Source organism: Apostichopus japonicus, chromosome 3 (genome assembly GCF_037975245.1).
Source record: "Apostichopus japonicus isolate 1M-3 chromosome 3, ASM3797524v1, whole genome shotgun sequence".
NCBI classification, from domain to species: Eukaryota; Metazoa; Echinodermata; class Holothuroidea; order Aspidochirotida; family Stichopodidae; genus Apostichopus; species Apostichopus japonicus.
The window spans coordinates 1,429,180-1,457,050 of record NC_092563.1 but is presented as its reverse complement, the minus strand read 5'-3'; the positions used below and the strand labels follow the sequence as shown (position 1 = coordinate 1,457,050).

The following is a 27,871-nucleotide window of genomic DNA, read 5'->3' as shown; positions in this document are numbered from 1 at the left end:
CTAACAAGCATCTATTACGTACTGCCCTGGTTTCGGTTATATAAAACGTAACTTGTTTATTTCAACTCACGTGAATCTTACTCATTTCATCGTACCAGGGAGTTGTTGCTGTACAAAGGCTTTGTATTCATTGTATGCATAGCGTAGTCTCCGTAAATGCTTTTTTAACGTAATTAATTGCTGCAGCAGGTCAAAATAGGTAGTTACCGCTCAACCAGTAAAGTTGCAGCCTGGTTTGCTTCTCAATATAACGGCCAACATGAAACTGCTTGTTTGTGTGTCTTTCTTCGTTGCTACTTTGAGTTTTGTTACAGGAGATGAACCAAATTTGTTTGACGCATTCCATCGTCCAAAACTTAATAATAGTAGTGAAAGTTACAAAGGTGTCAATAACGTGAGCTCCAGTTCCGCGAAACATACGACGTTAGACAAAGCCTTCCTTCAAAGACAGGATGCGTTGCTTTTCACCAAAGTCGTGGGATATCCTGCTGTTTTACGTACGAAAACTTTTGATCTCACAGTAAACCAGAGGCCTTTGTAGCTTTCCTTGTTTGATCAAAAGTTAAAAGGAACTTGAATGATGCGTAGGCTACACTGTTGCAACTGTCAAGCAAAATCTAGGCTCGGCCTATATTATAATTTATACTGTAGGCAAAACTGGATTCGATTTCGTTTCGTTTATTCCATTTATCATACTTATCAGTGCATAAAATGACAAGAGAAATAACATAAGCTAAGGTGTCATATATTAAGGGTAACTACCGCCTAATTCTAGTTCTAGGCCCTCTACATCGTAACTCAGTTAGGGGCCTATATCAGCCAACCTAACTGTAGAATTATCATGTCAGTGTAGCCTCCAGATCATAATGTCATATGTATCTAGCACCATTGAATGATTGACTAATGTCTGTAGAAGATCTCACAAGGTCAGGTCTCTCGCTTTTCTTATCTCACATGTTTTAGTAACACAGTGAGTCATTTGCAGGACACATGTAACAAGTACCTTTCATTGCTTTGATGGCAGTTGAATCCATAGCCGTGCTGAATACAGATAAAGATGTTCACTTTGTATATTCTAATATAACTATATTGAGTATATGCTTTTGCATGCATATGATTATTGTTTTAAACAAAAACCATTACTTCGCTAGTAAACAAAGGTGATATTTACATTAGGGTATTTCTTTCACTTGATTTCTAGAAAAGGACCAAGATTTTGGCAATCAGTACGTCTTATTAAAGTATTGTGTGATTCAGTCAGACAATCAAGATAGGTAGAGGTTTGGACTTGTTCATAAAGTGATATATAATGAGGTTTTAATGGATGTTAATTAAGTAAGGTCCTCTAAGTAAGAGGCTATGCCTTGGGTCTAAACAGTTATTAAATTTCTCAGTGTTGATATGTCTGAATTGTTTGCAAATGAATGTCAGGCTATTTCCTTTCCAAAGTGGTCTGAAATGTTTTGTTTTTCTTGCATTGTAGTTCCAGGAGATGGTGGCAACCAGCTTCTAGCCGTACTGAATAGAAGTGAAGCTGCCCACATATACTGCAGCAAAAGTGCAGATGCGTTTACACTCTGGTTGGACTTGGAGGAGCTGTTACCATTAGCAATCAACTGTTTTACTGATAATATAAGGTAAATTATAAATCAATTGTACAATTTTGGGGATGTAATGTGACAGGATTTTAATTTTTGAAAGATGTCATGAGAAAATATTAACAGCATATTGCTGTTTATGTCCTTAACTTCCATATAAACTTCCAAGAAGTACATTACAAACCAAAAAATTTGCAAAATAAATCTCTGTCTGCATGGTAACATAAAAGTCTGCTATAGCCAATTAGCATCACGTCAAACTAATTGATGTCACAAAGTATATATTTCATTTAAAACCTTTATTTAGATTCCAAAGAACAACTCAGCACCAAATTTTTTGAAACTCAGTGCTGCATACAAAGTTTGGTATCATCTGGAGTAATTATCCATATTTTTTCGGTAGTGCCCCAGGGTCCTTATGAAATTGTGCAAATGATGCCATGGAGATGTATCATTAGTTATCTGAAAATCTGTTTTGGTGTGAATATGTAACCTCAGGTATAGCTTCTGAGGTATATGTTGGCATACCTTAAAATAATCTTTCTTCTCTTCATATGTTTCTTCTCCTAAATTCTTAAATATGAAAACAATTTTCCAAAGGTTTTTTAAAATAATGGATATAGGAGAGAACATGGTTTCATATTTCAGTACGCTAGTCTACATTAGAAGATGTTGGTTGGTTCCCTCTCAAGACTTGCTGGCAGCAACAGCAGCTAAAAAGTGACAAAGATTCATATGTACATTTTTATGTTGGTTGCAAGTTCAATACTGTGGATCTCACTTCGGTCAAATGATCGACCAGCCACAGTCGTAAATCCACCTCCCACAGTCGTAAATCGACCTCAGGCTTTACAATTAGCCTGAATAGCTTCTTAACACCATTAGGCTCTTTGTGTAAACACTGTGTGAAAATATGTTCATGTTTACAGTGTAGTTAATCATACAGCGTTCTCACAAAGACCCTCATACAAGAATTCAAATATGTGGCAGACTAATTGGTAAAATGAGGTCATTTTACGACCAAGGCAGGTCAATTAGGTAATCCCAATAATTTTTTCCATGATAGCAAGCTATAGTTGGGGTCTATACAGCAGACTTTTAAGAAACTTGGTTTGTTCTGTAGTTTTAAGTGTTTCCAAATCTTCCAAATCTCCAAAAAATTTGAGAAATTTCAAATGTTGCAAAATTCTTCAAGGTATTCTCGCATATATTTTACTACCACAAACACGTTCTTTTCATGGGGTAGATTGGTTCAATTTTCAGGTAATTATATTAAAAAAGAGAGAACTGTTTATTTTACTTTTTAAACTTTCACGAACTTGTATCACTCCACAAATTCCTTTGTTTTGGAAACCGATATCCTGCCTCAATGCTGTAACTTATTGAATTGTGGTTTTCACATATTTGCTTTCACTACATAATTTGTTCTTGTATACTGTTTATAATGTCCTTTAAAAAGATATCCACTAAACCCTAGATAATGCTTAATAGTAAATTGTTATTCCATTTTACGTTGTGAAGTTGATTGTCACCCTTTTATGAATGGTGCTGATGTTTGAGTTTGATCTTAATCACAGATTGATATACGATCCCAAGACCAAGAAGTCATCCAGTCCAGATGGAGTGAACATAACCGTCCCTGGCTTTGGAGGAACAGAGAGTGTAGAATGGATAGATCCCAGTCATCTACCTTTTGGTATGTTGTCATCAGTACTTTGCATTAAGTGTCTTCCTTCCGCCTTTGTTTGGCAATTGAACAAAACCTGTCAATTATTGTCTGTGACTGATCAAAGTAAAGAAATCTGTTTTACTGCATGATTTGATACGAAACTTGACACAATCACGATGCTGTATATTATAGTCATGGGAATGTAGTATTGAGAAGCCAAAGACAAAAGGAAAGAAATGCAGGGGCAGGTTAAACTGCTTTTGTAAAGCTTGGTTTTAAATTCAAAATTTATTTTATAGGTTACATGTTAGTTGCATGACTGGGCCTTGAAAGTCTGGTTACTAGCTGTCACTCTGTTTTATCAATGGATGGAACTTTCAACTGTTATCAAATACTATTCAGAAGTTAGAGATAGTTTGTTTCCTAAATATTTTATATACTTTACAGGGGAGTATTTTGTTGGTCTGGTGAATGCTATGGTCGAGAGGGGCTACAAGAGAGGAGTCTCAATTCGTGGAGCACCATTCGACTTTCGAATGGCACCCAGTAAGTATTTTTGCCCTTCTCAATGACTACGATTATTTTGTTAAACTTGCTGTTGTTGAGGAGGCTGTTGCTGTTTTTTGTTGTTTGTTTTCCAAACAGGAAACATGTTCCTCCCAATCATAGTTTACCATCTAATATCATTGTCTGTACCTTTTTAAACAATATGAATGATTCATTTTAGTCCATTGTGGATAATTATAAAGGGAATGATCATGCTTGCTGTGCATAAATTCATGTAAACTGAAGTACTAGGAGGAGTTACTTCCTGAAAGGAATTGTCCTGTGGCAGATGATATGACACTTACACAAAAGACCAAACTATTGCACCCATCATTAATTAGTCTATGAGGTGGATCACAGTGGACTGTCTGTGATGTCATCAGGGCTTATAAGCTGTACTCTCTCTGCATGAAACCTTGTTGTTGATTTGTCCATGAAGTACGATACCTTTGCTTGGCTGTACTCTGAATTCTGAAAACCAGCACATTTTAGTTTTCATCACATACCAGAGTTGCATATCTCATAATCAGGGTTGAAGTGATGGTAGGAGGAAACTAGGTGGGTGGTAAGGAGGACATCAGGGTGATGTGGATGTGAGGCAGGGAGTGTGGTAGGAGGGTTGGGGGGGGGGGGGAGGGAGGATGAGTGGACTGATTAAAGAAAAAGAGAGAAAAAGAAGACAAGTTCACTGTAGCTGTTGCATTTCACATTTCAGGTAGTTTTCACTTCAAGGTTACAATCCTAAACCGTTCATTTATCATTGTTATTCTCGTATCCTTCATTCTAGATACAGAGAACGCCTACTTTAGTCAATTGAAGACCCTTATTGAGGAAACTTACACCTTGAACAACCAGCGTAAGGTCGTCATCATTACTCACAGTTTGGGCGGACTTTTCGGTCTGTATTTCCTGAATCACATGGAACAGTCCTGGAAGGAAAAATATGTCCAAGCCTATGCTCCGATTGCCTCACCTTTTGCAGGTGCCGCAAAAGTGATGCGATTGTTTGCTTCAGGTAAGCAAAAGTGTATGGCAAGTGGGTAAATTAAATAATATCAACTTGCCCTGTGTTTGGTTTACATTTATGGGTCTGAGTCAAGTGCTAATCTGGGTGCTAATTTGGAGTTGCTTTTATGTTGTAGGATTTAACAGGTGTATGCTATTGGCATTGCTATAGCTTGTGAACATGAGGCAAAAATATGGTATGCAACCCATTCCAGATGATATGCATAATCATTAGGCCTATGCATATATTATGAAATACAAAGTGTGAAGTTATTCAATTCTAGGAAGGTATGCGTGGGTGCGTGTGTATGTGACCGCCAGCTTGTAAACATGATATCTCTAGAAGCACAAGTTGAGTCATTGTCATGCTTGGTAGGTAGATGCCCCATGATGTGTAGGTGTGCTCTATTGTTTGTGGTTCCCATCTCCTGCATATTGATAAGTGGGCAGACTTAACGTAAAATACTTATAATGGCAATATTTCAACTGTATGTTCGATTTAGTTCATACTTGATATGGTGAAGTCAGTTGATGATAGGTTCATGGTTATATAATCAAGAAATTCATTCTCATTGTTATTCATAAATGGGCGTGGCTAGAGTGTTATCACAGTGAAAAGCTTGTAAACACTATCTCAAGACCAAATTGAGTCAATGTAGATAGACGTGGTAGATAGATGCCCTATGATTGGTAGAGGTCAAAAGAGGTCAATTTTCTTCGGGTGAACATACTTGGTCAAATTCAGTTCAGTAAAGTTTTGTGAAGGGGCTCTTTAAGTTTTTAACAGAACATACAGTCATCCAGCAAAGTGCAAGGAAAGTTGATGTGTAGTATTGCTTTCAGTACACTCAAGTGGCCCTTATCCAGTAGCACCCTTTCAGCTTCAAGGGGTCAACAGGTTATCTCAAATGGTGGCAAAATTGGATCAAGGAGTCAAAAGGTTATCTTAATTGGTCTCAGACTGGCAATTTCTGTTATGATTCATACCTAATGACTTGTAGATTGTCAAAATATTTCACAATCTCATAAAGAGCTCTCAGTCTATTAACAAAGCTTCCAGGGATTTGCATTAGGAATTGGTATAAAACTTCTATACTGTGGAATCCTTACCAGTGAATTAAATTTAAGTACTTTGTCAGCATGATTACTGTTTCCTGATACCGTTCTTTATATGTTGCAGCATAAGCCAATAGATAATCCTCTTCATTTTGGTGTGCTCAAGATCATGTACATTAACATGTATGGCTTACCACATTATGAATATGTGTAGGCAATGTAACCACTGCACTAGGGATGCACAGGATTCAAACTTTTGGATCCGGCTGGAACCGGATTTTGCCGGATAGTACATGAAATCCGGCCGGATAAAATCCGGCCGGAACCCGATTTTCTCATTACATAAAAGAAAATCATTACTAAGAAGTTGAAGTATAAAACAAGGAGCAAATGTTAGGTGAGGTATACACATATTATAAAGAAGGTGAAATTAAGACCCCATTTAGTGGGTCAGACCATTGAGAAAATTAAATTAAACATGTTAAACCTAATTTTTCCTTACTTTGAATGTTTTTATTAATTTTTGGAAATAGTTTACATTGACTTAAGTTAATACCAACACCTTTTTAAGGAATAATTCAGGCCAGATTTTGAAAAAGATCCGGCCAGATTTTGAAAAATATCCAGCTGGAACCGGATAATTGCTCACTATCTGGCCGAATAGTCCGGCCGGACCGGATATCCGGTGCATCCCTACACTGAACGTTCGTTTTCTGGTTAATATAACCACTCAACAGAAACACATGTTTCTTTCTTAAATTTGCAAGTGCAAGAAAAATGTGGACATTCTTCTTTCTTATTTATTAGGAGATAATCTGGACGAGAAAGTCATCAATCCATTGGTTGTACGCCCCGCCCAACGAACATATCCCAGCAGTGCTTTCTTGATGCCATCCGACACATATTGGAGTGCCAATGAAGTCTTAATCATAACCCCAAAGAAAAATTACACTGTCAGTGATTTTGACGAATTCTTCTCCGATATTCAGTTTGAAACCGGGAAATTACTAAGAAACGATACCAAGGACTTAGTCCATGATTTAGTAGCTCCAGGTACAGAAATACTCTTCTTTGTTTCAATTTTTGACTGAGATCATTTTAGTGATGAAACTTGCAGTATACACCCAGAGTTGGAAATTTATAGCAGTGCATACAACATTCCTGTTGCTCTTTTGTGCAGGTGAAAAGTCGTATGAGGCCGACTATAAGACAAACTTTGAATACCTTCTAAATACAGGCCCAAAGTTCCAATAGGAAATTCCTAGAGTGCAGCTTTGTTCAACTTTATACTTAAGTATGTTGATTTTCCATGTTTTCACAAGAACTGTCATGCTTTTCATGAAGCATCGATTACAATATTAATTCAGAGGTCTCCATGGTATAATATGCCTTAATCTGATTACTGTCAAATTTGGTATTGCACTCAAATTTATTTGTTTCACCTGCTGGTTAATATCTCCTTCAAATTAAATGGCATCTATATCAAGAAAACGTTTTTAGTTAACTGTTTATTGATCCTTCAATAGGTGTGCCAGTGTTTCACATTCATGGAAAGAATATGCCTACTCCTGAACGATTTATATATGATGAAATCTTCCAGTTTCCTGATGACCAACCACATGTCCATTATGGAGCTGGGGACGGAACGGTCAACATGAGATCACTTAAATCTTTCTTGAAGTAAGAACTGAACTTTGCCTTCTCTGTCTTTCATAAAGTTAAAGTAACTTCAAAGTGATTCAATTTAGGAGGTCATTGAGAAATGGAAGTCTTAGGAAATGTGATACGTGGATATAATATTTTCCTCTAAAAAGAGAAGGTCAACTTGTCATGGCTCGTGAAGAGGGGTGAGAGTTGAGGAATTCCCCATGTCCTTTGTGGCCAAGGGGGAAAATGGATTTTTGAGGGGACCTACATGAAAATGGTGCCCGATTGAAGTTAAACAGCTCAATCTCGATGTAATAGCAGAATCATTGAAACTTTAATTTAATTAATAACATTCCCACATGAAGCTCAAAGGATCTTAAATGATAACATCACCCAACAATTTAAGTTAAGGTGGGAGAGTTGCATTGGCAAGGAAGGCAGTGAAAAAGATTAATTTTGGGGTTTTGTGTTACTCTAAAGTGAAGGTTTTTGTACTTAATATCAGCAAAATTTGCATTTTTTTTTTTTTCATGTTTCCACTCCCCAACCGTTTTAAGACGGTAATTATTATATTACCCTTTTTTTAATTTTGTATTTACAGATGGAAAAATGAGCAACCACAGCAGGTGGAAGAATATGAAATTGATAAGGGGGAGCATCTCTCAATTCTTCAAATGCCACAACTTCATCAATATCTTCTACAGAATGTACTCATTCCTCATTAATGAATATATAGCAAATAGTAATCTCGTCTACAAAAATTGAAGCCAGCTCTAAAACAGCTGATCTGCTCGCAAACACGATTGCCTCTGTAACTGCATACCTTCATCATCCTTAGCCGCATATATAAAGTATTAACCACCAAGTATGAGAGTGGGTGTGAGATCTGCTGGGTTTTGTAAAATCTTTGTGTTCATTCTTATTGGGTGTATTCTCTGTAAAAAATTTCACTTATTGAGAATTATTTTGTTGGTGAAGGGTTTTTTGTCTTCTTTTTTTTTACGTATTTTATACATTTATTGTATATAATACAGGAAAAGAATGATCAAGTTGTCTTTCATTTAGTAGAAAAGATAACTAAATGTTAATATTCATAAATCGTTAATAGCATTATGTGTTATTAACCTCCAAGTGCTATATTTCATCTATTGCCTGGTCTTATGATAGGCTATGGCAGCAGTTTTGTTTTTCTTTTTTTTTCGGCAAAGGTTTCATATTTAATTGGTTTGCTAGGTTTTTAAGTTACTTTATGCTGCATTACTTTGTTCATTTATGAGTGTTTGTTGTGTCAATGTTTTGTTGAAAGTTAAACGAAAGAATCACATGGCTGGGCAAAGTTACTCAATTAACAAAAAAGAATAATTTACAAATGATTTTTTTTTTTATTAATGTTGCCAACTTAACACTTTAATTGATCTTATTAGAAGTTTTGCTTAATTGAAAGAAGTTTGCCTTAGAAATAGAATCACAAATGCCGACTTTCTTTGTCCACAAAGTATTTTCTGTGTCTTTTGCCTTTTTGAGTGAACTTATGTTATGGAAAAAATTATGAAGATAAACCAACCAATAGAACACAATCCAAACCCAACAACCTCAACCCCTCTCCTGATGAGAGGGCTCAAAGCAACAATATCTCAACATCAATAAAATAATGCCATAAACATAACTTTAGTAATGATAGATACCAACTGATTTCATATTTCTCTCTTTCATCGTTTAAGAAAAATATTTACGCACTTTGACACTCTCTTTATAAATATAGATTTTCAATATTTGAAACCATGCTTTTCCACAGAATTGATCAATTTACATACCTCCAAAAATAATATGATCATTAATTGCTTGAGTGAAGGACTAGGATGATCTACTTGAGAACAGAATGTCAACTTATGTAACTTGTGTAATTTGGCCATCAAACTTTGTGGATATTGAAGATTGCAAATTTTCCAATTTTTCATTCCAAAATTCTTACAAAGGAGAGAATTTTTTTTTGGCTCACTTGATTTTTCTGTGGGTGGTTTGGCTAGATTGACTTTCTCTTTGGGGATGACAAACATAAGAGAGTTGATAAAACTGTTACGACATTAAACACGGCAAAGGAAGTTCACAACTTAAACGTACTTTGAAATAATCACTATACCTAGCATCTTGTGACAAAATCAAACTGGCAAGAGCAATTGGATTTGTATTAATATCAATTAGAGCAGTTTTTGCATGTGGTAGGCAGTTTACTGGAAATTTCACCAAATTTGACGAGACCAAGATAATAAGCTTTTAGTAGTTTAATATCACAAACGAGCAAATGGCAGGTTAGACAGCGTCATGTTCATTACTGTTTTCTTCATTATGTGATGTAACATTGTTTCCAAAAGCAGCACAATTAATTACTTTTTCAAACATGACAAAGACAAACAATGCTGAACAGATGTAATTACTTGTCAATTTCTTTCATGTATGCCAACATACATCAGTTCTCACTAGTTGATGTTACATTCACCTGTCTCAAAATTCTGGCTAAAATACCTAAATACCCGTAGATTTTGCCCTTTGCCAGTAGAAAAGAAAGGCACTGACAATTTTCTGCCAGTAGACATTAAGGACATAAACACATGATAAGTCTACTAAACAATCGTCAGTGACACAGAATCGGCATGATATCCATACCTAACACAAACCCTGTAGTTAATATTGCTTATAATCAGCAAATATTCTTGGGCTGCTCTCAAAAGCCTGTACAGTAAACTGATGTGTGTTTTAATTCAGGAAAATGCCAGTGAAAATTTGATTTCAGCCAGAAGATTTTGTCAGTACTGGCAAATTTAGCTAAAATTGTGAAATTCTAGGCCCGCATGACTGATATATTAATTTGTTAGACTTGATCATAAATTGAAGGTCCATGTACGAATGGTCCAGTGATCATCTGTGAACTGGTACCTAGCCACTTTCCACTGATTCCTGTATATCGATCCATGACGTAATTTGGACCTCAAACTTCAGTGCAGTGACAGTCTTACATGTTTTGATGCCTTGTCCCCACACCTTATATCATTTCCGTTTCGATTTCACGGTCTTCTTCTTAACTTTATCCTGCTGAAGAACGAAAATAGACGAATAGAAGCATTGTCCAAATCCTGTATTGAGCTTAATGGATTCGACATCCATTAACTGATTGCCTGTGAAAGTTATTATTGACAATTCTATGCTGTGACTGGTACTGACAAAGTAAATCATTTTCCCATGTTGTTATACATTGCAAAAAGAAAATGGCAGACAGATTTAATACGGTTGTTTGGCATGACGCATACTTTATCTCAGCACCACAAATTTTGCTACAGTCTAATAACTCAGCTGTTCTTATTTAAAAAAAAAACGGAAATATGATAATACAGAAAATAGTTCAAATTTAATATGAAAGAGAAATTATTTAAAGAGAATAACACCAACCTACCTTATTTTCTATGAATCCCGTTAGTTCCAGCATGTTTCTGGCAGCATTACTGATGTGTTTGAATCTATCGAGATGTAATAAAATTCCTCCAAACCACCTTGACACAATTACCACCACATTTCTTGCGTCCACTATCTAGACGATAGACAAAAAATATATTGTCATCGTTGATTATATTGTTTCAAGTGATTTGTTAAGACATAAACAAATGCAAGTTTATAGTTTGAAAATCCAACTTTGCAGTTTCAGCTCAATCAGTGCAAAATTGAATTTAAAAATCACTTATACATTCTATGACAGCGTATGTGAAGACAATTTACGGTTAAAATAAATAGGTCTGAAGAGAGCAGATTATATAATTATCTAAAGTTTAGCTTTATGCACGACTACATGTGATTTATTTGTTTTTACATCTTCATAACACACTTATTATATATATATTTATAGCTACTGTCATGTAATATTATAGAATATATTTAGATTATTCTATAAAAAGTTCCTTTTAATCGCTTATAATCACTCTGGAGACTTTCCCAAGAATTAAATGCATCTCTGGAAGTGTTTACTCGTCTGTTCTCACACTCAAAGAAAAAGAAAAAGTCATCACATATTTAGTTTTTCTTTGGAGCAATGTTATAAGTACAAGTCATATATTTTGGGGGTATGCACTTTTTCAACTTATCTACAGTCTGTATACAACATCCAATCATAGTGGCTTCCCTCGGCTGTATACGGCAAATTTCTAAGCCTCAGATATTTGAGCGAAGTTCTGAGGGTTAGCTCAGATCTGAATTATGACTTGAATTGGAAGGTCTCATGATCATATTCACATCATGATTCAGCATTAATTTGAAAGAAGGAGAAGAGAAAATAACCAACTGGATCATTATACCATTTATTTGGAGTGCTTGAACTTGTGACAATAATAGGCTCTGTAGCCTAGCTTTCAATCCCCCCTCTCCCTCCCCAAGGGCAAGATTCGTAAACTGCACCCTCCATCCCAAGCTATCGGGAATCAATTCCATAAAATGTTTTTACATGTACATACCTATATATGCACTAAAGAACAGGACAACAAAACTCTAAACAATTGAAAGAAATGTCTAGTTATATAAGTTAGTGGGGAGGGGGAGGGGGAGGCAGGGGGGTTTGATAGATTCCACATACCTGTAGGAGATGAAGGACTCTAGCAGCAGCAGCCGTCTCCCCGTCATCGTCACAGTCCTGGAGGAAGGCTCCAGTGGATGGTAACTCGATCCTAGCATATCAGAAAATTGAATAAACAAAAACAACATGGACAATTTAGAATTTTGTGATTCGTCCACAGGAGACAATATTGGTGTTTGAGAAAAAATTATCACCCATTGAAGGTAGACATAAATGTAGACATGCCAAACTTGAGCCAAAATTTGTAATGAAAATATGACTTCCAGTAGACTTCAGTTATAACAGAGATTTAGTGCTGATTAGTTGAGTTGGCAAGATTCAACAGCACCTGAAGCAGTGTTTTTAATTATTTTGAAATAATTAGTTCTATTAATAATTTAGTTTGCAATTTTTTTTTTATGTCATCCATAGAAGGGTTCCACAAAGTTTTGACGCAGTGCTTATTGCTGAAACATTACTTAAACTGAGCTGTCTTAAGACATTGTTGTTGGCATTTTCTGACATTTGCTCTTCCTTTATACAGTGGCTAATTAGGCAGTGAAATGAGGGGATACATGTGACCTGTAAGAGCAATGGTAATGTCTACATAGTTTCAAGATAGCAGTTATCCTACAAAACAATGTAAACCAGGGACAGTTCATTTTGTTTCTCAAGTACATATATAATATATATATATATATATATATAGATATATATAGATATATATATATATATATATATTAATAGAGAAATAAGATATGACTCATAACTGACAAATAAGGAGTAATGTTTAAAAAATATATTGGAATTTTCGGTCCCCCTGGGACCTTGGTCAGCAACACTTGGCTGTCAAATGAAAAGTACAAAATGTAATACAATGAAAGTATTACACTAGATAAGTGTAAGTTGCATTGATGGAATTAAAACCAAATAAACCATGACTATACAGGAAGCTGATTAAGGAGCAAAGAATGGATTACATATGTTTGTAGAACTTATACTGTAGTTGTTAAGGGATCCCAAGTCTTTGTTGAGGCCGGTGATTTGAGACTTATATAAGCAATATATATACAATATATATATGTACAGGCTGGAGTGTATATAGGCTGGAGTGTATCTGAAGAATATCAGAGAAGTGTCACCAACTACTTTCTTATTGTTTTGGAGACCTACCTGTAGGCCATGATGTTATGAGTAGCATTGGCTATCTTCCTGTTTTCATACAGCTTTCTGAGAACCATCTTAACCTGGGAGTGAAGGAGTGGTGGGTTATGAGACATCTTCATAACACCAACGTTCTTGTGCAAAGATTGTACAACTCAAAGTTAGATGTCAACGGAAAGTAAACATTTGACGACAGTACATTTAACACAGAAGAGCGTTCTTTACGTTTGACCGATACTGATTTAGTTTTCAGGGTGTCCAACAAAAACAGATTTTCGATCTGAGCTCTGTGTCACATTTGACCTAGTGTTACATCAAACCTTACATAGACCATAACATAGAACACACTGTGGAAGTTTACTAGCAATGGGTAACCATGCACAACAGCTGTAGCCTTCCTGATGGTCATTTCAAATTTCTTCATACAGAACATGTCCTGTAAATGGTGCACACCATATCATATGTTTTTTCGTTTTCTTGAGTAATTTTTAAAGCATCATGGCATGATACATTTACACAGAAGCACATTCCTAATATTAGCCTAGAAGCAAAGTCCATTGGTTTGGAAATTTCATTAGCTTAGATATTAACAATGCAACCATTATGGTACAGACACTATCACCTAATATTATTGACTTGGGAGTGAATTTTTTTGTATTGGCGAGTAGAATTTTATAGTTATGCTAGTTAAGTGGTGTGGCATTCAAACTATTTAAGTTTATTTTTACTATGTGCTCAAATAACTAATCAAAAGAATTTATATAAAGTGGAAGGTAATGTTTGTACATCATGATCATCAATATGGGACAAACAAGACACATACCTGTTTAACTGACATGACTGGGAATGCAATATGACCCTGAAAGGTACTTTTTCTGTCTGTGAAGGGTTCTCCGTGTAATATTTCTGGAATTTCTGGAGATGAAAGATGGTAAAATGAAGGTGATGACCATGGAAATTGGGGTGGGAAAGGGAAGGGGGGCGTGGGGTGGAAACTGGCCTGATCACTTAAATGATAGGCAAACACTTTGGAGCTTTTTGGCTGAGAAAAATTCATCACAAGCGAAACTCTTGAGGCACATGTCTCACATGTAACCACTGGCTTATCAAACCCTAGCCAATGGCCCGAAAAAACAATGTGTTTTTTCCATTCTGTTTGTGTGTCATGGCAGCTGTCTGACTTAAAGGCAGTTTGCATTTTCTTCCCAATATTAGCAAATCTTGAAAAACATATTAGTTTTATTCTTTAAAGCCTAACTTGAACATGTTCTCTGTGTATTTCAAGTATTTCACAACATGCAGCAACAGTGTGACTACCTACATGTGCTATTGGAAGGATGTTTGTCCATAATAGTCATCTTACCAATTTCTGCCTCTGGTACAGATGGAGCCCCAGATGGTGTGTCAGAATCACTTCCATTGCCATCTAAAGATATCCACGTCTCGAGGGAAGACTCCACCTCAGAACCTGAGGGAGGATGGGGAAAGAGCTAGTACAGTAGTTTATAGAACATACAGAACGCGATTAATGTAACATACATATTATAACATATGTATAGGCGCAATACTGATGCACTTAAAGATGGTATCAAACCAATGCATTCTTGCCCAGATCGTACTCTACACATTTAGCCATTTAGCGTTTACAAGATTTGCTGCAATTCTGCGTGGAAAATATCTTGATAACTTTATCATAGTCTCAGTTACAAAAATTTACCGCTTTTAAAGCTTTGCTATTCTTTTTTTTTGAACAACTGTGTTGTGTAAAAATGAATGATCATGTTAACATTGAAAAGCTCTACAGTAAATCATCTTACCAGACTTGCTATCATCTCTTTCCTGAAGATGTTGTCGAACTTTCTCCGCAAGTAGGTGCAACACGCACTCTCCTTCATTTTCTCTGATAATATAAAAATAAACTTTTCATTCTTTGACAAGTAGCTAAAGTACAAAAAGCGCTACAACAAAAGCTGACTAATTGATAAGGAATATGGAATTTACACAACGATTTAAGACATCACCAGACTTTGCATGAGCTAAATTATACGTTACTTTATACTAAAAAACAAAAGACTTTTATCAATGAAAGAAATTACTTGAATACTGAAGGGGTATGAATATTCATTTTTCATTGATTGTGACAAAACTGACCACACCGATGAATTCACCAATATAATGTTTACTTGTGTGACAGGCACAGAATGTTAGATTGTAAATACCGCCCTCTATTTAGTACCAAGTTGAATGTGCTGATGGGATTTGGGGAACTTTAACCTCGGGAAAAAAAGCTAAATCTCATTGTATTCTTACAACAACACATGTGCTAAACAAATCGTAAACATTTATCTCTAACTATTTTGCCGTATCCTGCTCTTCTAAGGGGTACATTTTAATGAAGATGATCACCTGGTAACAAGCTGTGTATTCAGAACGACTTGATCATCTAGTTTTAAGGAGTTTGAAGAGGGGTAAGCTTATTTATCATTGCCATGCTTTTATGCAGGGATTCCTTGTACAGCAGTATTTACATGTATTGCAAAGTTAGGCTCATTATATATGTACCTGTAGTCATTTACTTTCATTTTCATGCTTGTTTGACGGTATCTTGGCTATTGCAAGTAGAATAGCTACAGTATTTGATACAGCTGTGGTTCAAGTTTTCATTATAATTATTAGTGATTTAGTTAAGGTGGATTACAAGACAATCAAGTTGTTAACGTATATAATTAAGGGAGTGAGAGCAAAACTCATCATGAGACCTCTCATAGAACCTTAAGCTTGGAGCAAAGCCGTGTGGGGGGTTCCTTATGAGAGAGTTGTTATTAACCTACAGGCAGATAGGCATTATTATTTCTCCTTGAGTCGGTAATGCTAGTCTTTATTAGATAATTTGCGCATTCTATGGTGTATAAGTGATAGGTTACTCTGGAGGTGGCATGCCTGGTAGCCCTATTTGGGTCCCTCAGGAGTTGTCGTCAGGTCACTAGAGTGCGTGCGGTATAATCTTAGTTGTCGGGTGCTCAGTGTGTATACCTAGTTGGCCGTGATTAAACCTTAGATTACTCTGGGTTCATAGTCGATTCATAAGCTTCATATTGAGTTCACGGGTATGACATACATGTAGGTAATGACAGTAGGAGCTTTCTACTAGGACCTTTGACTCCATTGTAATTAACGTATGATACTCCGTCCCTTTTTGCATTTCATATTCTTTTTTATTCCTTTAACATTGGCTATTTTTCTATTTTTGCTTATGGTCGTGTTTCATCTTTTCATTTCTTAATAGGAGTTTGTTCGGGGAACAAAGTCAAGTTCCACAATAAAGATCACAGCACCACAGATGGCGTCTTAGACTATTCTTTGTACTCCACCTGTTACATTTTGGCGTCACGGACAGGATGTGGAAGACCCTTGACAACCCCCTCTTCATGGTATTCAACTAAGGCGGACGTAGGCTTGTCAGAAGGTACATGGTGATAGAGGTACAGTACTGGCTGGAGTCGAGATGGAGAAGCAACTACAGGCTGAGCTCGCTGCTCTGAAAGAAGCTTTGGAGGCGGAGAAACTGTTATCTGCACAGATGACAGCTGAGTTGGAGAAGCAGGAAGTCGAAAGCACTGCCTCAAGTGCTACAGACGTCACGCCCGAGATACGGCGGATGTACATCTCCCACGACAGACGCCTTGAAAGATTCAAAGACCGCCCCCAGAAGCCAGGAGACCAAACTATTGCTGAATGGGTAGCAGATGTAAGGGGACAGATGGCATCGAGGGGAATGACGGCGGGCGAGCAGCCAGCGTACATTCTTGACCACCTGGCTGGTAAGGCAAGGAAAGAGATAGTGGGCAGAGGAGATGCTATTACCAAAGATGCTGAGAAGATATTTCAGGTACTGCTGAAAGTATTTGGGGATGGTGAGAGCCTAGCTCTTCTCCAGCAGCGATTCTTCTCCTACAGGCAGAGGGAGGAGGAAGACCTCGTGACGTGTTCGCTGGAACTGGTTGACCTGTACGATAGAATTGTAGCCCTAGATTCTTCGTTCTCTACATGCAGGGAAAGCAACTTGAAGGGAAGGCTTGCGGAGTCTGTCAGAGACGAAGGCCTTCGCAGAGAGCTTAGGAGGATTAACCTCGAAAACCCTAAGTTAAGCTTCTTTGATGCCAGGGATCAAGCCCTTGTTTGGTATGGGCGCTCAACCAAGACTCACCCAAAACCGAGAAATGTTGCGACTGAGGAATTGAAGGCTGACGAAACCTCTGTAGAAAACATCGTGAGAGAGCAGTCAAGACAAATTAAGGCTCAACAGGAACAAATCAATCAGTTGCTGGAATTTGTCACTAGAGGGAGACAACAACACCCTCCTGGTAGGGGGCTCTGCTTTAAGTGCAACTCACCGGACCACATAAAGAGAAACTGTCCGGAGATGACGAAAAAGGCAGCTAGCCCAGCCTCAACTCAGCAACCTGCCAATTTAAACTAGCTCCACCTGTTGTGAAGAGTCGCACAGCAGGTGTCTCGATGTTGACAACTGGCTCATTACTGAAGAAGGCGGTTGGCAAATGTCCAGAGGTGACACTAGAAGTAAGTAATGTTCCAACAAGATGTCTAATTGATACTGGGGCCCAGGTTTCAACTATTACGGAATCCTTTTTCTACCAAAATTGCCCATCAGAGGAACTGATAGACATCTCCACCATACTGCAGCTGTCTGCGGCTCAGGGGCTAGATGTGCCATATGTCGGCTTTGCGGAACTACCTGTGACAGCTCTGGGGCAGAATTTTTATGCTGGGTTCCTTGTTACCAGGGATCTGGTTGGTACGCCCATGGCGCAGCGTAAGGCGGCAGTTCCTGGCCTGCTGGGGTCCAACATCTTTGAGCAGTTGTCCGAATTATTGAAGAAGTCACTTGGTGAAAGCTACTTGCAGCAACTTCTTTCTGAAGGAAATAAGTGGGCTCATGTCTTGGCCTTATATCAGGAGAAAGTGGCAGGCTCTCTTGGGGATGAGGAGGGAAGAATCTGTGAGGTGAGGATTGCTGGTAAGGAACCGGTACTGTTGCCGGGAAGGACAGCTGTGTTAGTCGAATGCACAGTGAAGCCAGCAGTGTCACAGACCCCATATGAGGCCCTCATAGAGCAGCAAGAAAATTTGAGCACCCACCTACAGAATGGTGTCTTCGTCTGCCCTACCATGGTGAAAGTGACAGAAAATGGTAGGATTCTGTCTCAGGTACTGAATCTAGCTCCTCGTGATGTTTATCTACAGCCCCGAACACCGGTTGCCATTCTGAGAGCAGTTGAAGACCTCAACAAGCCAGTTAATGTTTCCTTGCAGGAGCAGAGAGTAAGTGAAACCCAATGGTATGACAAAGTTCTACCTGAGATTGATTTTGGTCCAGACATCACAGAGTCAGAAATGAAAACGGTACTAGGGATGCTATCCATGCATAAAGGAGTCTTCAGCACCAGTGATGATGATGTGGGGTTTTGTGACAAGATCAAACACACAATTCCCCTTAGTGATGACACTCCGATAAAGGTGCCACACAGGAGGATACCACCACATGAATGGCAAGAGGTGAGAGAACACCTAGAGAAGCTACTAAAGCAGAAAGTCATACAGGAGTCAAGCAGCCCTTTTGCTTCGCCTGTTGTACTAGTCCGTAAGAAAGATGGAAAGCTGAGGTTGTGTGTTGACTATCGTGCTCTCAACAACAAGACTCGAAAGGATGCGTATCCTTTGCCGAGGATAGAGGAGGCTTTGGATGCTTTGAAAGGGGCAAAATATTTTTGCAGCCTTGACCTTTCTCATGGCTACTACCAAGTGCCGGTTGCAGAGGAAGATGTGGAGAAAACGGCCTTTCGAGCAGGTACCGGAGGCCTGTATGAATACCTCAGAATGCCTTTCGGACTCTGCAATGCTCCGGCAACGTTCATGCGACTCATGGATCACATATTTGGCGATCAGAATATGCAAACACTTCTGATTTATCTTGATGACATTTTGGTATTTGGCTCAACTGTAGAGGAGACAACTGCTCGTCTGGAGATGGTCATCGAGAGACTGGAGAGGCACAACTTAAAGCTTAAGCCCAGTAAATGCCAACTTTTCAGAAAGAAAGTCCGATACCTGGGACACGTTGTGTCAAGTGAGGGAATATCGCCCGATCCTGAAAAGATTCGAGCTGTCAAGGACTGGCCACTACCAAGAAACGAGAAGGAGCTAAGGGGGTTCCTGGGCTTGACGGGTTATTACAGGAGGTTTGTGCCAGGCTACGCGAAGATAAGTGCACCTCTACATGCACTTGTAGGCTCCACCCAGGTGGGTAAGAAAAAGAAAGTCAAGGGTACAACATTGCCAGGGAGAACTCCCACCTTCTATGAGAAATGGGAATCAGGGCATGAAGAAGCTTTCTGCAGCCTGAAGGAGAAACTTCTCTCCTCTCCTATCCTTGGGTATCCAGTCTTCACAGAGCCATTTATACTGGAGACAGACGCTAGCTTCCATGGCCTCGGTGCAGTGCTGTCACAGAAACAAGGTGACAAAGTAGTAGTTCTAGCCTATGCAAGTAGAGGGCTCAAGCCTCATGAAAAGAATATGGAAAACTACAGCAGCATGAAGTTGGAACTGCTTGCCTTAAAGTGGGCAATCACTGAGAAGTTTAGAGATCTGCTTATTGGAGCCGAGTTTGTGGTGTGGACAGATAACAATCCACTAAGTTATCTCCAAACATCTACTAAACTGGGAGCAACAGAGACACGATGGATGGCTGAACTGTCACCTTTCAGATTCAAAGTGAAGTATAGAAGCGGTAAAAGCAATCAGAATGCAGACTCACTCAGTCGTAAGACTCAGCATGGAACAGAACCGCAAACGGTGAGGTTTGAACAGATTCTTGCAAAACGATTGGAAAAAGCACCCAGACAGACATCCTTGATCCCACCTGAGCTGGTCCAGAAAGTCTATGATAATACCGACCAGGTATGGTTACGAGAAATTGGCTGCAAATCTGCTAACACCAGGCCTTCATCAACATCCACCTTTCCATCGTTCAACCAGATCGAACTGATTCGGCTGCAACAAAGTGACCCCATATTCAAAAGGGTGTGGCACTTCTGGAATAAAGGAACGGAGCCTGAACATCACACTTTGAAAGAAGAGACACCATTAGTACGGAGAGTAGCAAGAGATTGGAAGAAGCTCCATGAGGCCAATGGTTTGTTGTACAGACGAGTAATCCTGGCAGGGCATGAAACTTTACAACTATGCCTACCTCAGGCCCTGAAAGAGACAGTCCTAGAATCCCTCCATGACAAGGTTGGGCACCAGTCACCAGAAAAGACCATTCAACTCGTCCAAAAACGTTGTTTCTGGCCAGGAATGGTGGCTAACATTACAGACCATTGTCAGAAATGCCAGAGGTGCTCATTGGCTAAAGCCGGAAAAAGAGTGCGAACGAAAATGGGTACCCTCACTGCAAAGAAGCCCTTAGAAGTATTGGCGATGGACTTCACCATGTTGGAAAAGAGTTCCAGTGGCTATGAAAATGTCTTAGTACTTACAGACATTTTTACAAAATTCACTCAGGCGATACCAACCAAAGATCAGAGAGCAGAGACGGTGGCAAAGGTTCTTGTTAAGGAGTGGTTTGTTAAGTTTGGAGTGCCGCTCAGACTGCACAGTGACCAAGGGAGAAACTTTGAGAGCAGTGTCATTCGACATTTGTGCCAGCTGTACGGTATTCACAAATCCAGAACAACGCCGTACCATCCAGAGGGGAATGCTCAGTGTGAACGTTTCAACCGCACTTTGCATGACCGATTACGAACCCTGTCGGCCGACAACAAGAGGTCCTGGCCAAGTCATCTGCCGGAGCTTATCTATGCTTATAATGCAACCCCTCACTCCACCACAGGGTATGCACCACATTATCTGTTCTTTGGACGGGAACCTACCCTCCCCGTTGATCATCTACTGGGCATAGAGATAGGAGATTCTTGGGTAGAAAGTCACCAGTCAAGGTTGAACAGGGCATTTGAGGCGGCCACTGCCAAGACCAACAGTGAGATGTTGAGGAGAAAGCAGAGACTGGATAATCTGGCCCAGTCTGACACAGATCTACAACTTGGTACCAGAGTGTTTACCAGGAAACGTCACCAGGGTAGACACAAAATACAAGATGCCTGGGATGACATCCCACACAAAGTGATCAGCCGACCAGACCCTGATGGCCCAGTCTATGTAGTAGAACCTCTAGTTGGAGATGGGCCTATTAAAACTCTAAACCGTCGTGATCTGCTAGATACAAAGAAACTGGTAGTCGATGTCCCTTCCCCAACTACGGTCAACCACGAGCCACCACATAGTGATTCCGGTGAAGTGAACAATGATGACAGTGGTGATGGAGAAATTGTCATAGAATACCGTCTGAAGCCCGAAGAGAGAGCCCGGATGATAGAAGACCCTGGTGATGACAATCACGCAGACTTTGATAAGCAGGGGGATGCTAATAGCCCGGAGCCTTGTGAACAACAACCTGGTGTTAATGATGACATTGAAGTCGTACCACGCAGAAGTTCGAGACTAAATGCAGGGCAGCACCCCAACCCTCACAACTTACCTTGTTCTGTGTCTCAAGAGGAGATAGGTTTTGCTATAGATGTAGATAGAGCAATGCTTGACAAAATATGTGAGACCCAGTTACTCATTGCACGTATGTTGTCTAGCCGACAAAGTAAAGAATAGCTTGAAGGATTTGCACTAGCTAGGGCCGCCGAGTATTTATTTTTAGTTCGACACAAAACTGTTCTTGTGACATGTATACTTTTGATGTGATGTTTTGCCTTTCGGGCGTCCTCAAAGTGGTGAGGCTGTTGTATTGATATCTTTATTTTCTTTTTGTACTTTTCTGAAAACTCTGTATCCGTATTTTCCTTACTTAAATTGTTTCAAAACCTGTTATTCAACCTTTTAGTAATTCCAGCTATTGTCAGGGACGACAATACTAAAGGAGGGGGTGTGTGTGACAGGCACAGAATGTTAGATTGTAAATACCGCCCTCTATTTAGTACCAAGTTGAATGTGCTGATGGGATTTGGGGAACTTTAACCTCGGGAAAAAAAGCTAAATCTCATTGTATTCTTACAACAACACATGTGCTAAACAAATCGTAAACATTTATCTCTAACTATTTTGCCGTATCCTGCTCTTCTAAGGGGTACATTTTAATGAAGATGATCACCTGGTAACAAGCTGTGTATTCAGAACGACTTGATCATCTAGTTTTAAGGAGTTTGAAGAGGGGTAAGCTTATTTATCATTGCCATGCTTTTATGCAGGGATTCCTTGTACAGCAGTATTTACATGTATTGCAAAGTTAGGCTCATTATATATGTACCTGTAGTCATTTACTTTCATTTTCATGCTTGTTTGACGGTATCTTGGCTATTGCAAGTAGAATAGCTACAGTATTTGATACAGCTGTGGTTCAAGTTTTCATTATAATTATTAGTGATTTAGTTAAGGTGGATTACAAGACAATCAAGTTGTTAACGTATATAATTAAGGGAGTGAGAGCAAAACTCATCATGAGACCTCTCATAGAACCTTAAGCTTGGAGCAAAGCCGTGTGGGGGGTTCCTTATGAGAGAGTTGTTATTAACCTACAGGCAGATAGGCATTATTATTTCTCCTTGAGTCGGTAATGCTAGTCTTTATTAGATAATTTGCGCATTCTATGGTGTATAAGTGATAGGTTACTCTGGAGGTGGCATGCCTGGTAGCCCTATTTGGGTCCCTCAGGAGTTGTCGTCAGGTCACTAGAGTGCGTGCGGTATAATCTTAGTTGTCGGGTGCTCAGTGTGTATACCTAGTTGGCCGTGATTAAACCTTAGATTACTCTGGGTTCATAGTCGATTCATAAGCTTCATATTGAGTTCACGGGTATGACATACATGTAGGTAATGACAGTAGGAGCTTTCTACTAGGACCTTTGACTCCATTGTAATTAACGTATGATACTCCGTCCCTTTTTGCATTTCATATTCTTTTTTATTCCTTTAACATTGGCTATTTTTCTATTTTTGCTTATGGTCGTGTTTCATCTTTTCATTTCTTAATAGGAGTTTGTTCGGGGAACAAAGTCAAGTTCCACAATAAAGATCACAGCACCACAGATGGCGTCTTAGACTATTCTTTGTACTCCACCTGTTACACTTGTATATCGACAGTACACCTGATTCTAACCGAAGACTTTTACCGATGAAATACATTTGAGAATTTAATATTGGAGGGGTTTGAATATTAAATTTCCTTCCCTGTGTCTAAACTGGCTAGACCAATGAACTCACCAAAATAATTTTACCTGCAAATTGAGAGTAGACCTGATTCTAAGATAACACGCTCTTCATCCCGAAGCCAGGGTGTACTACAACAAAGACAGAGTGAAAATAATGAAATAATATATAGAAATAAAGATGGCTGTTCCTTCAAGGTTGATAAAAGCCTAGCACCATAATCCACAGTACAGTGTTCAAATACAAAAGCTCTAGCTACAAAAGTTTTTCGGTCTTGGAACTATTAGCTCATTTTAAATAGTTTTGGCTCTCACAAACACACAGCAAACACTTACAGTGTTTGAATAATTATAACAATTTAGTGTTTCCATAGCTAGTGTAGTAATCAAAAAGTTAATGAAAGTTCAATTCCCACCCTTATACTACACACTTTAGTGCAAACTATGAATTTCACAATGTTACATAAGATTTGTTTTCCAATGACATTGATTAATCTGAAAGATTTGTTGCCAAATACGAGAAGAAGGTCTACAGGCTGGTGTCAAGACCTTTTCACATGAATTTGAAACAGTGAACCCCTGGTGAACCCCACTGTTAACCTTTTAGCCCCTTGCCCCCCCCCCCTCCCCTGTGGGTGTAGTACAATTCCAACAGTCACTTGCGTGGTATTTTAACTATGAATACCATGGAGCACCTAACATAGACTGCTGCCCAGTTCCAGCACCATAGGTGATAAGCTCCCAAGGACACCATAAAATGATCCGGCCACTCAGGAATCCAGCCTGAAATCCTTTAGAGCGTGAGTAAGTCCCTTGCCTTAACACTTGACCTTATTATGCTCTTGCATGTCATTTTCAAAAAGGTTTCCATAGGACTACATCCAAGGACATTTCAAAAAATACTTTACTTTAAACATCCATTAAAAGGTTACACTAAGAAATTCTTTCCAAAGAGACTTACTGAATCTGAAATTCTGGAGATGATTGACTTGGATATGTCTCAGGGAGATGAACCTGGTAAAAATCATAGGATCTATGACAAAAACTTGCATATGAAAGTAAATGATTCACAGTAGTAATATATTATTCCTTAGAAAAAAAAAACTAACTGAAAAGACCAAATATATAGTTGAGCAATTTTTCATCACTTTTTCAAACATAATTTGGGAAACATTTCGGCAAAGGAAAGGCAGGAAACCTTTGCTCGAGAGCCGCAATTAATGCAAGAGCACCTCTGTCAAGTTTGTCAAAATCAACAGCTGCAGTCATTAAGCCACAAACTGATTTAATACTGGTTTCTCATTTTGTCCCTTATTCACTAAAACTTGAATTTGATAGATTTATTACCTGCCAAACTGCGACTTCTCAATTAGTATTTCATATGAAAACATGTTATAAAAAAAAGATTCTTTCACTCGACCTACAATCCCCTACATTTCAGTCGTTGTAAGTAAAAATGAGGTACTATACTCTCAAACAAAATGTTCAGTAGATCTAACACACCAACTTGATTGTTTTGGAATTAGTCGACTAATGAAGACTTTGATTGTACCCTCATTAATATCTGTGAAACTTCCAAGTTGGATTCTGGAGCCCACTGAATCAGCTCAAGAATGAAATGCAAGGGATTGGACAGTATTAAAACCAGATGGATTTTATACATTGCAACATCGAGAGGTGACAAATACTAGCCTCCTTCTGTATAAAAACGTTTTCTTCTACTGGAGAGCTTGAGGGTATACTTTACCTGCAGAGTTATTTTCCATTCTTCTTCAGTCACTGACAAGCAATATATCCTTTGGTATTCATCAACAACACACCAATCACTAGAATATATAGCCACCATTGCAGACAATTCATCTACCTGGGAAGTGTAATTAAACAAGATATATTCACAGCTTTGGTATTAACAATTTCTCCAAGTTAGGAGAGAGTAAGACACTTTTAAAAGTGCATTATTTAATTGTACTGTTCCCACCAAACATTCTAGAATGACTAAAACTGGTCATAGATCGATTCAATCATTCAAAGAGACATTTGGTTGTCTATTGTTGCAGTTGTTTTTTCTTTCATTAATTTCACTTTTTAAGCTCTAATAAAAAGAACCACATTGTAACCATGATTTATTTAAGAAATATATTAGTGTGGAGAATCCTAGAAATCAAAAACTTGTATACAGAAGATCCACCAATGGGAAAAAAAAATAACAGGATCTAATCTGTACCTTCACAAATATATGTTCATCATTTGGGAGAAGTATTCCTTCAATTCAATTGAAGGCACAGTAATTGACAAACCTTTCCTAATTAGCAAGTATTAGCAAGCTTCATTTTTCTTCTTTCAAAGGTCAATATTTATTAAAGTTTATGACCCATATGCTCTTCAAAATTTTGATCTGTTGCAGTATATGGTGCATGCAACATTGCTGAATTAATTTATGTATTTCCTAGCTACCAACCCAATACCAAATTATAATGCAACAACTACAGAATGCCAATAGCTCCACAAGTGATGATGATAATAGTTACAATAAAACGATGATGAATATGAAAGTTCAAGCACTATGAAAAAAATATAAAAAAATAATTGAAGTTCTAATTGTTACCTGTCTGGTAAGGTCATCTTCAGATGCCATCCTTGTATATTTGAGTTAGTACCTCAAAGAGGATTTGAAAATGTCAACATGATCTTTTCATAACATGGAATATGTAGACCTAGATGTACGGAAAGAAGAACACAAAAAAACGGTTAGAAAAAACTCATTGAACTTAGTCTGCTTTTAAAGAGGCTGATCTAAGAATTTAATGTCCAAATCAGTTCCCCACTTCACACCCCTCCTTCCCTGAAAGACCTGTATAGATTTCCAAGAAAAGACCTAGAGATTGGTCCCCTGAATCATGGAGATGTAATTACCAAATTATGCTGTAAAGTTAATATAAAACTCACTATTTTTTAAATTTTTGTAACAATATTTTGGTCAGCATCAATTGTTTTCCTTTGCATCTTCTTCAAGTGACATTTTCAAAAGTTCAGTATCCTGTTGTCATTATAATACGTGTTTATATGCAGCTCCATTACATATAGGCAGGGTTATAGCTAGGAGATTGTGAGTGCTGGTTAAATAAATTTGCGAAGCGTAGCGAGCGAAGCTCTCGCATCTCACAGCCGGGCGTCCAGGGGCCCGCTTAAGGTAAATAACAGAAAAAGGTGACGTTATTATCATGTTTTACGGCAAGGGAAAGATAAATTTGTTACTTTTGTTGTATTTCACAAGCATTTTACTATTTTTTGTGCCGGCCGGTGGGCTGTTTATTCACTACCAATGCCGGCCGGCAGGCGTGAGTGGCGGTTACCACCGGCCGCCGCCGGCCGGCGTGGCTATAACCCTGCATATAGGCCTTAGCCTGGGTGCCTTACTTTGTTTGACAGAATAAAGGATTTGGTGATCCCACATACTGTAGAGACTATACTGTACATAAAACCATCAATGGGTCTCATGGTAAAACTGTGATAGTTCCCACACTAGGCATAGGGGTATATTTTGGGACTTGTGAGCTCCTGTTGTAGGCTTGTAGCTCAGCAATACAAATTGGAATTTCCAAAGTTCTATTAAGTTATATTTCACTATAGGCCTAACTAAGAAATGTTATTATGAATTTGCAACACAAGCAGATGGATGTTGTCAAATGGTCAACAGAAACATGAAGTACTTTCATATGTATGTAAGTCGAGACAGTTAGTGTTAACCTTGAATAATTTGACGGCTAACCTATCTGGTTCATACACTATCAAATTTCCTCGCAAAATGGGATTAAAATGGAGGAGATCGAGGAGAGGCTCCAAACATTGATGAGGTTGCATTTCATTGCTTGGTCCGTATGGGTTCAAACTCAAGATGGGTTTATCGAGTCACTGATAACTAGCCGTAAAGCCTATTCTTTAGTGTACGGTTGATACCAGTTGCGCGATAATGCACGTCGAAAGAACTTCAGAATCAAACCAAGTTAAGGTGGTAAACGTTGCACATATCTATCACCTCAGATTAAGTATCATATCTTAATAAACATGTGATAAAGAATACACGAATAAGAGGGTTCTCTTCAGATGTACCATATTACCATGTAAAGTTCACGTGAGTCACACCGAGGTCGAATCGTCCCGACGGCCATAGCTGAACGTGACGTGACAGACGATACATACGATAAGGCCGGGGCCAAGTTACAGTCGGTAGCTAGGGGATTCCCTTTTAGTGGACTAAAATGCTAGATTGTCCACGAACATTGAGCAGCAAAATATCA

The 27,871-nt window shown here is 38.5% G+C and overlaps 2 protein-coding genes across 4 annotated transcripts; one reads left to right on the top strand and one right to left on the bottom strand.

Annotated features, from left to right (window-relative positions):
- Positions 1–125: 125 nt before the first annotated feature.
- LOC139959387 (lysosomal phospholipase A and acyltransferase-like) lies at positions 126–8,999 on the top strand. The gene is made up of 8 exons (XM_071956955.1): positions 126–497; positions 1,484–1,637; positions 3,176–3,294; positions 3,715–3,813; positions 4,601–4,828; positions 6,682–6,927; positions 7,401–7,554; positions 8,123–8,999. Exons 1-8 carry the CDS (start codon positions 260–262, stop codon positions 8,244–8,246), a joined length of 1,362 nt encoding a protein of 453 aa, XP_071813056.1. The 5' UTR covers positions 126–259; the 3' UTR covers positions 8,247–8,999.
- LOC139959390 (protein IMPACT-like) lies at positions 8,514–27,831 on the bottom strand. 3 transcript variants are annotated; one of them, XM_071956961.1, is made up of 12 exons: positions 27,692–27,831; positions 26,179–26,287; positions 25,321–25,437; positions 24,535–24,587; positions 23,643–23,705; positions 15,097–15,179; positions 14,643–14,747; positions 14,103–14,194; positions 13,289–13,362; positions 12,137–12,227; positions 10,970–11,104; positions 8,514–10,611 (listed from the first exon to the last, which is right to left on the bottom strand). In XM_071956961.1, exons 2-12 carry the CDS (start codon positions 26,206–26,208, stop codon positions 10,567–10,569), a joined length of 888 nt encoding a protein of 295 aa, XP_071813062.1. In that variant the 5' UTR covers positions 26,209–26,287; positions 27,692–27,831; the 3' UTR covers positions 8,514–10,566. The 3 variants fall into 3 exon arrangements, with proteins under 3 accessions (XP_071813062.1, XP_071813064.1, XP_071813063.1); XM_071956963.1 differs by having other exon boundaries at positions 8,514–10,608; XM_071956962.1 differs by having other exon boundaries at positions 26,179–26,230; positions 27,692–27,783.
- Between the last annotated feature and the right edge of the window lie 40 nt (positions 27,832–27,871).

Excerpts from the sequence above, each read along its gene's own strand:
- LOC139959387 (XM_071956955.1), top strand. The coding sequence starts at position 260 with ATGAAACTGCTTGTTTGTGTGTCTTTCTTCGTTGCTACTTTGAGTTTT. Across the intron at positions 4,829-6,681 it reads GATGCGATTGTTTGCTTCAG|GAGATAATCTGGACGAGAAA; the intron begins GTAAGCAAAAGT and ends CTTATTTATTAG. Across the intron at positions 6,928-7,400 it reads CCATGATTTAGTAGCTCCAG|GTGTGCCAGTGTTTCACATT; the intron begins GTACAGAAATAC and ends ATCCTTCAATAG.
- LOC139959390 (XM_071956961.1), bottom strand. The coding sequence starts at position 26,208 with ATGGCATCTGAAGATGACCTTACCAGACAG. Across the intron at positions 23,706-24,534 it reads TCTCCAGAATTTCAGATTCA|TACACCCTGGCTTCGGGATG; the intron begins GTAAGTCTCTTT and ends TCTTTGTTGTAG. Across the intron at positions 15,180-23,642 it reads GGTCTACTCTCAATTTGCAG|AGAAAATGAAGGAGAGTGCG; the intron begins GTAAAATTATTT and ends TTATATTATCAG.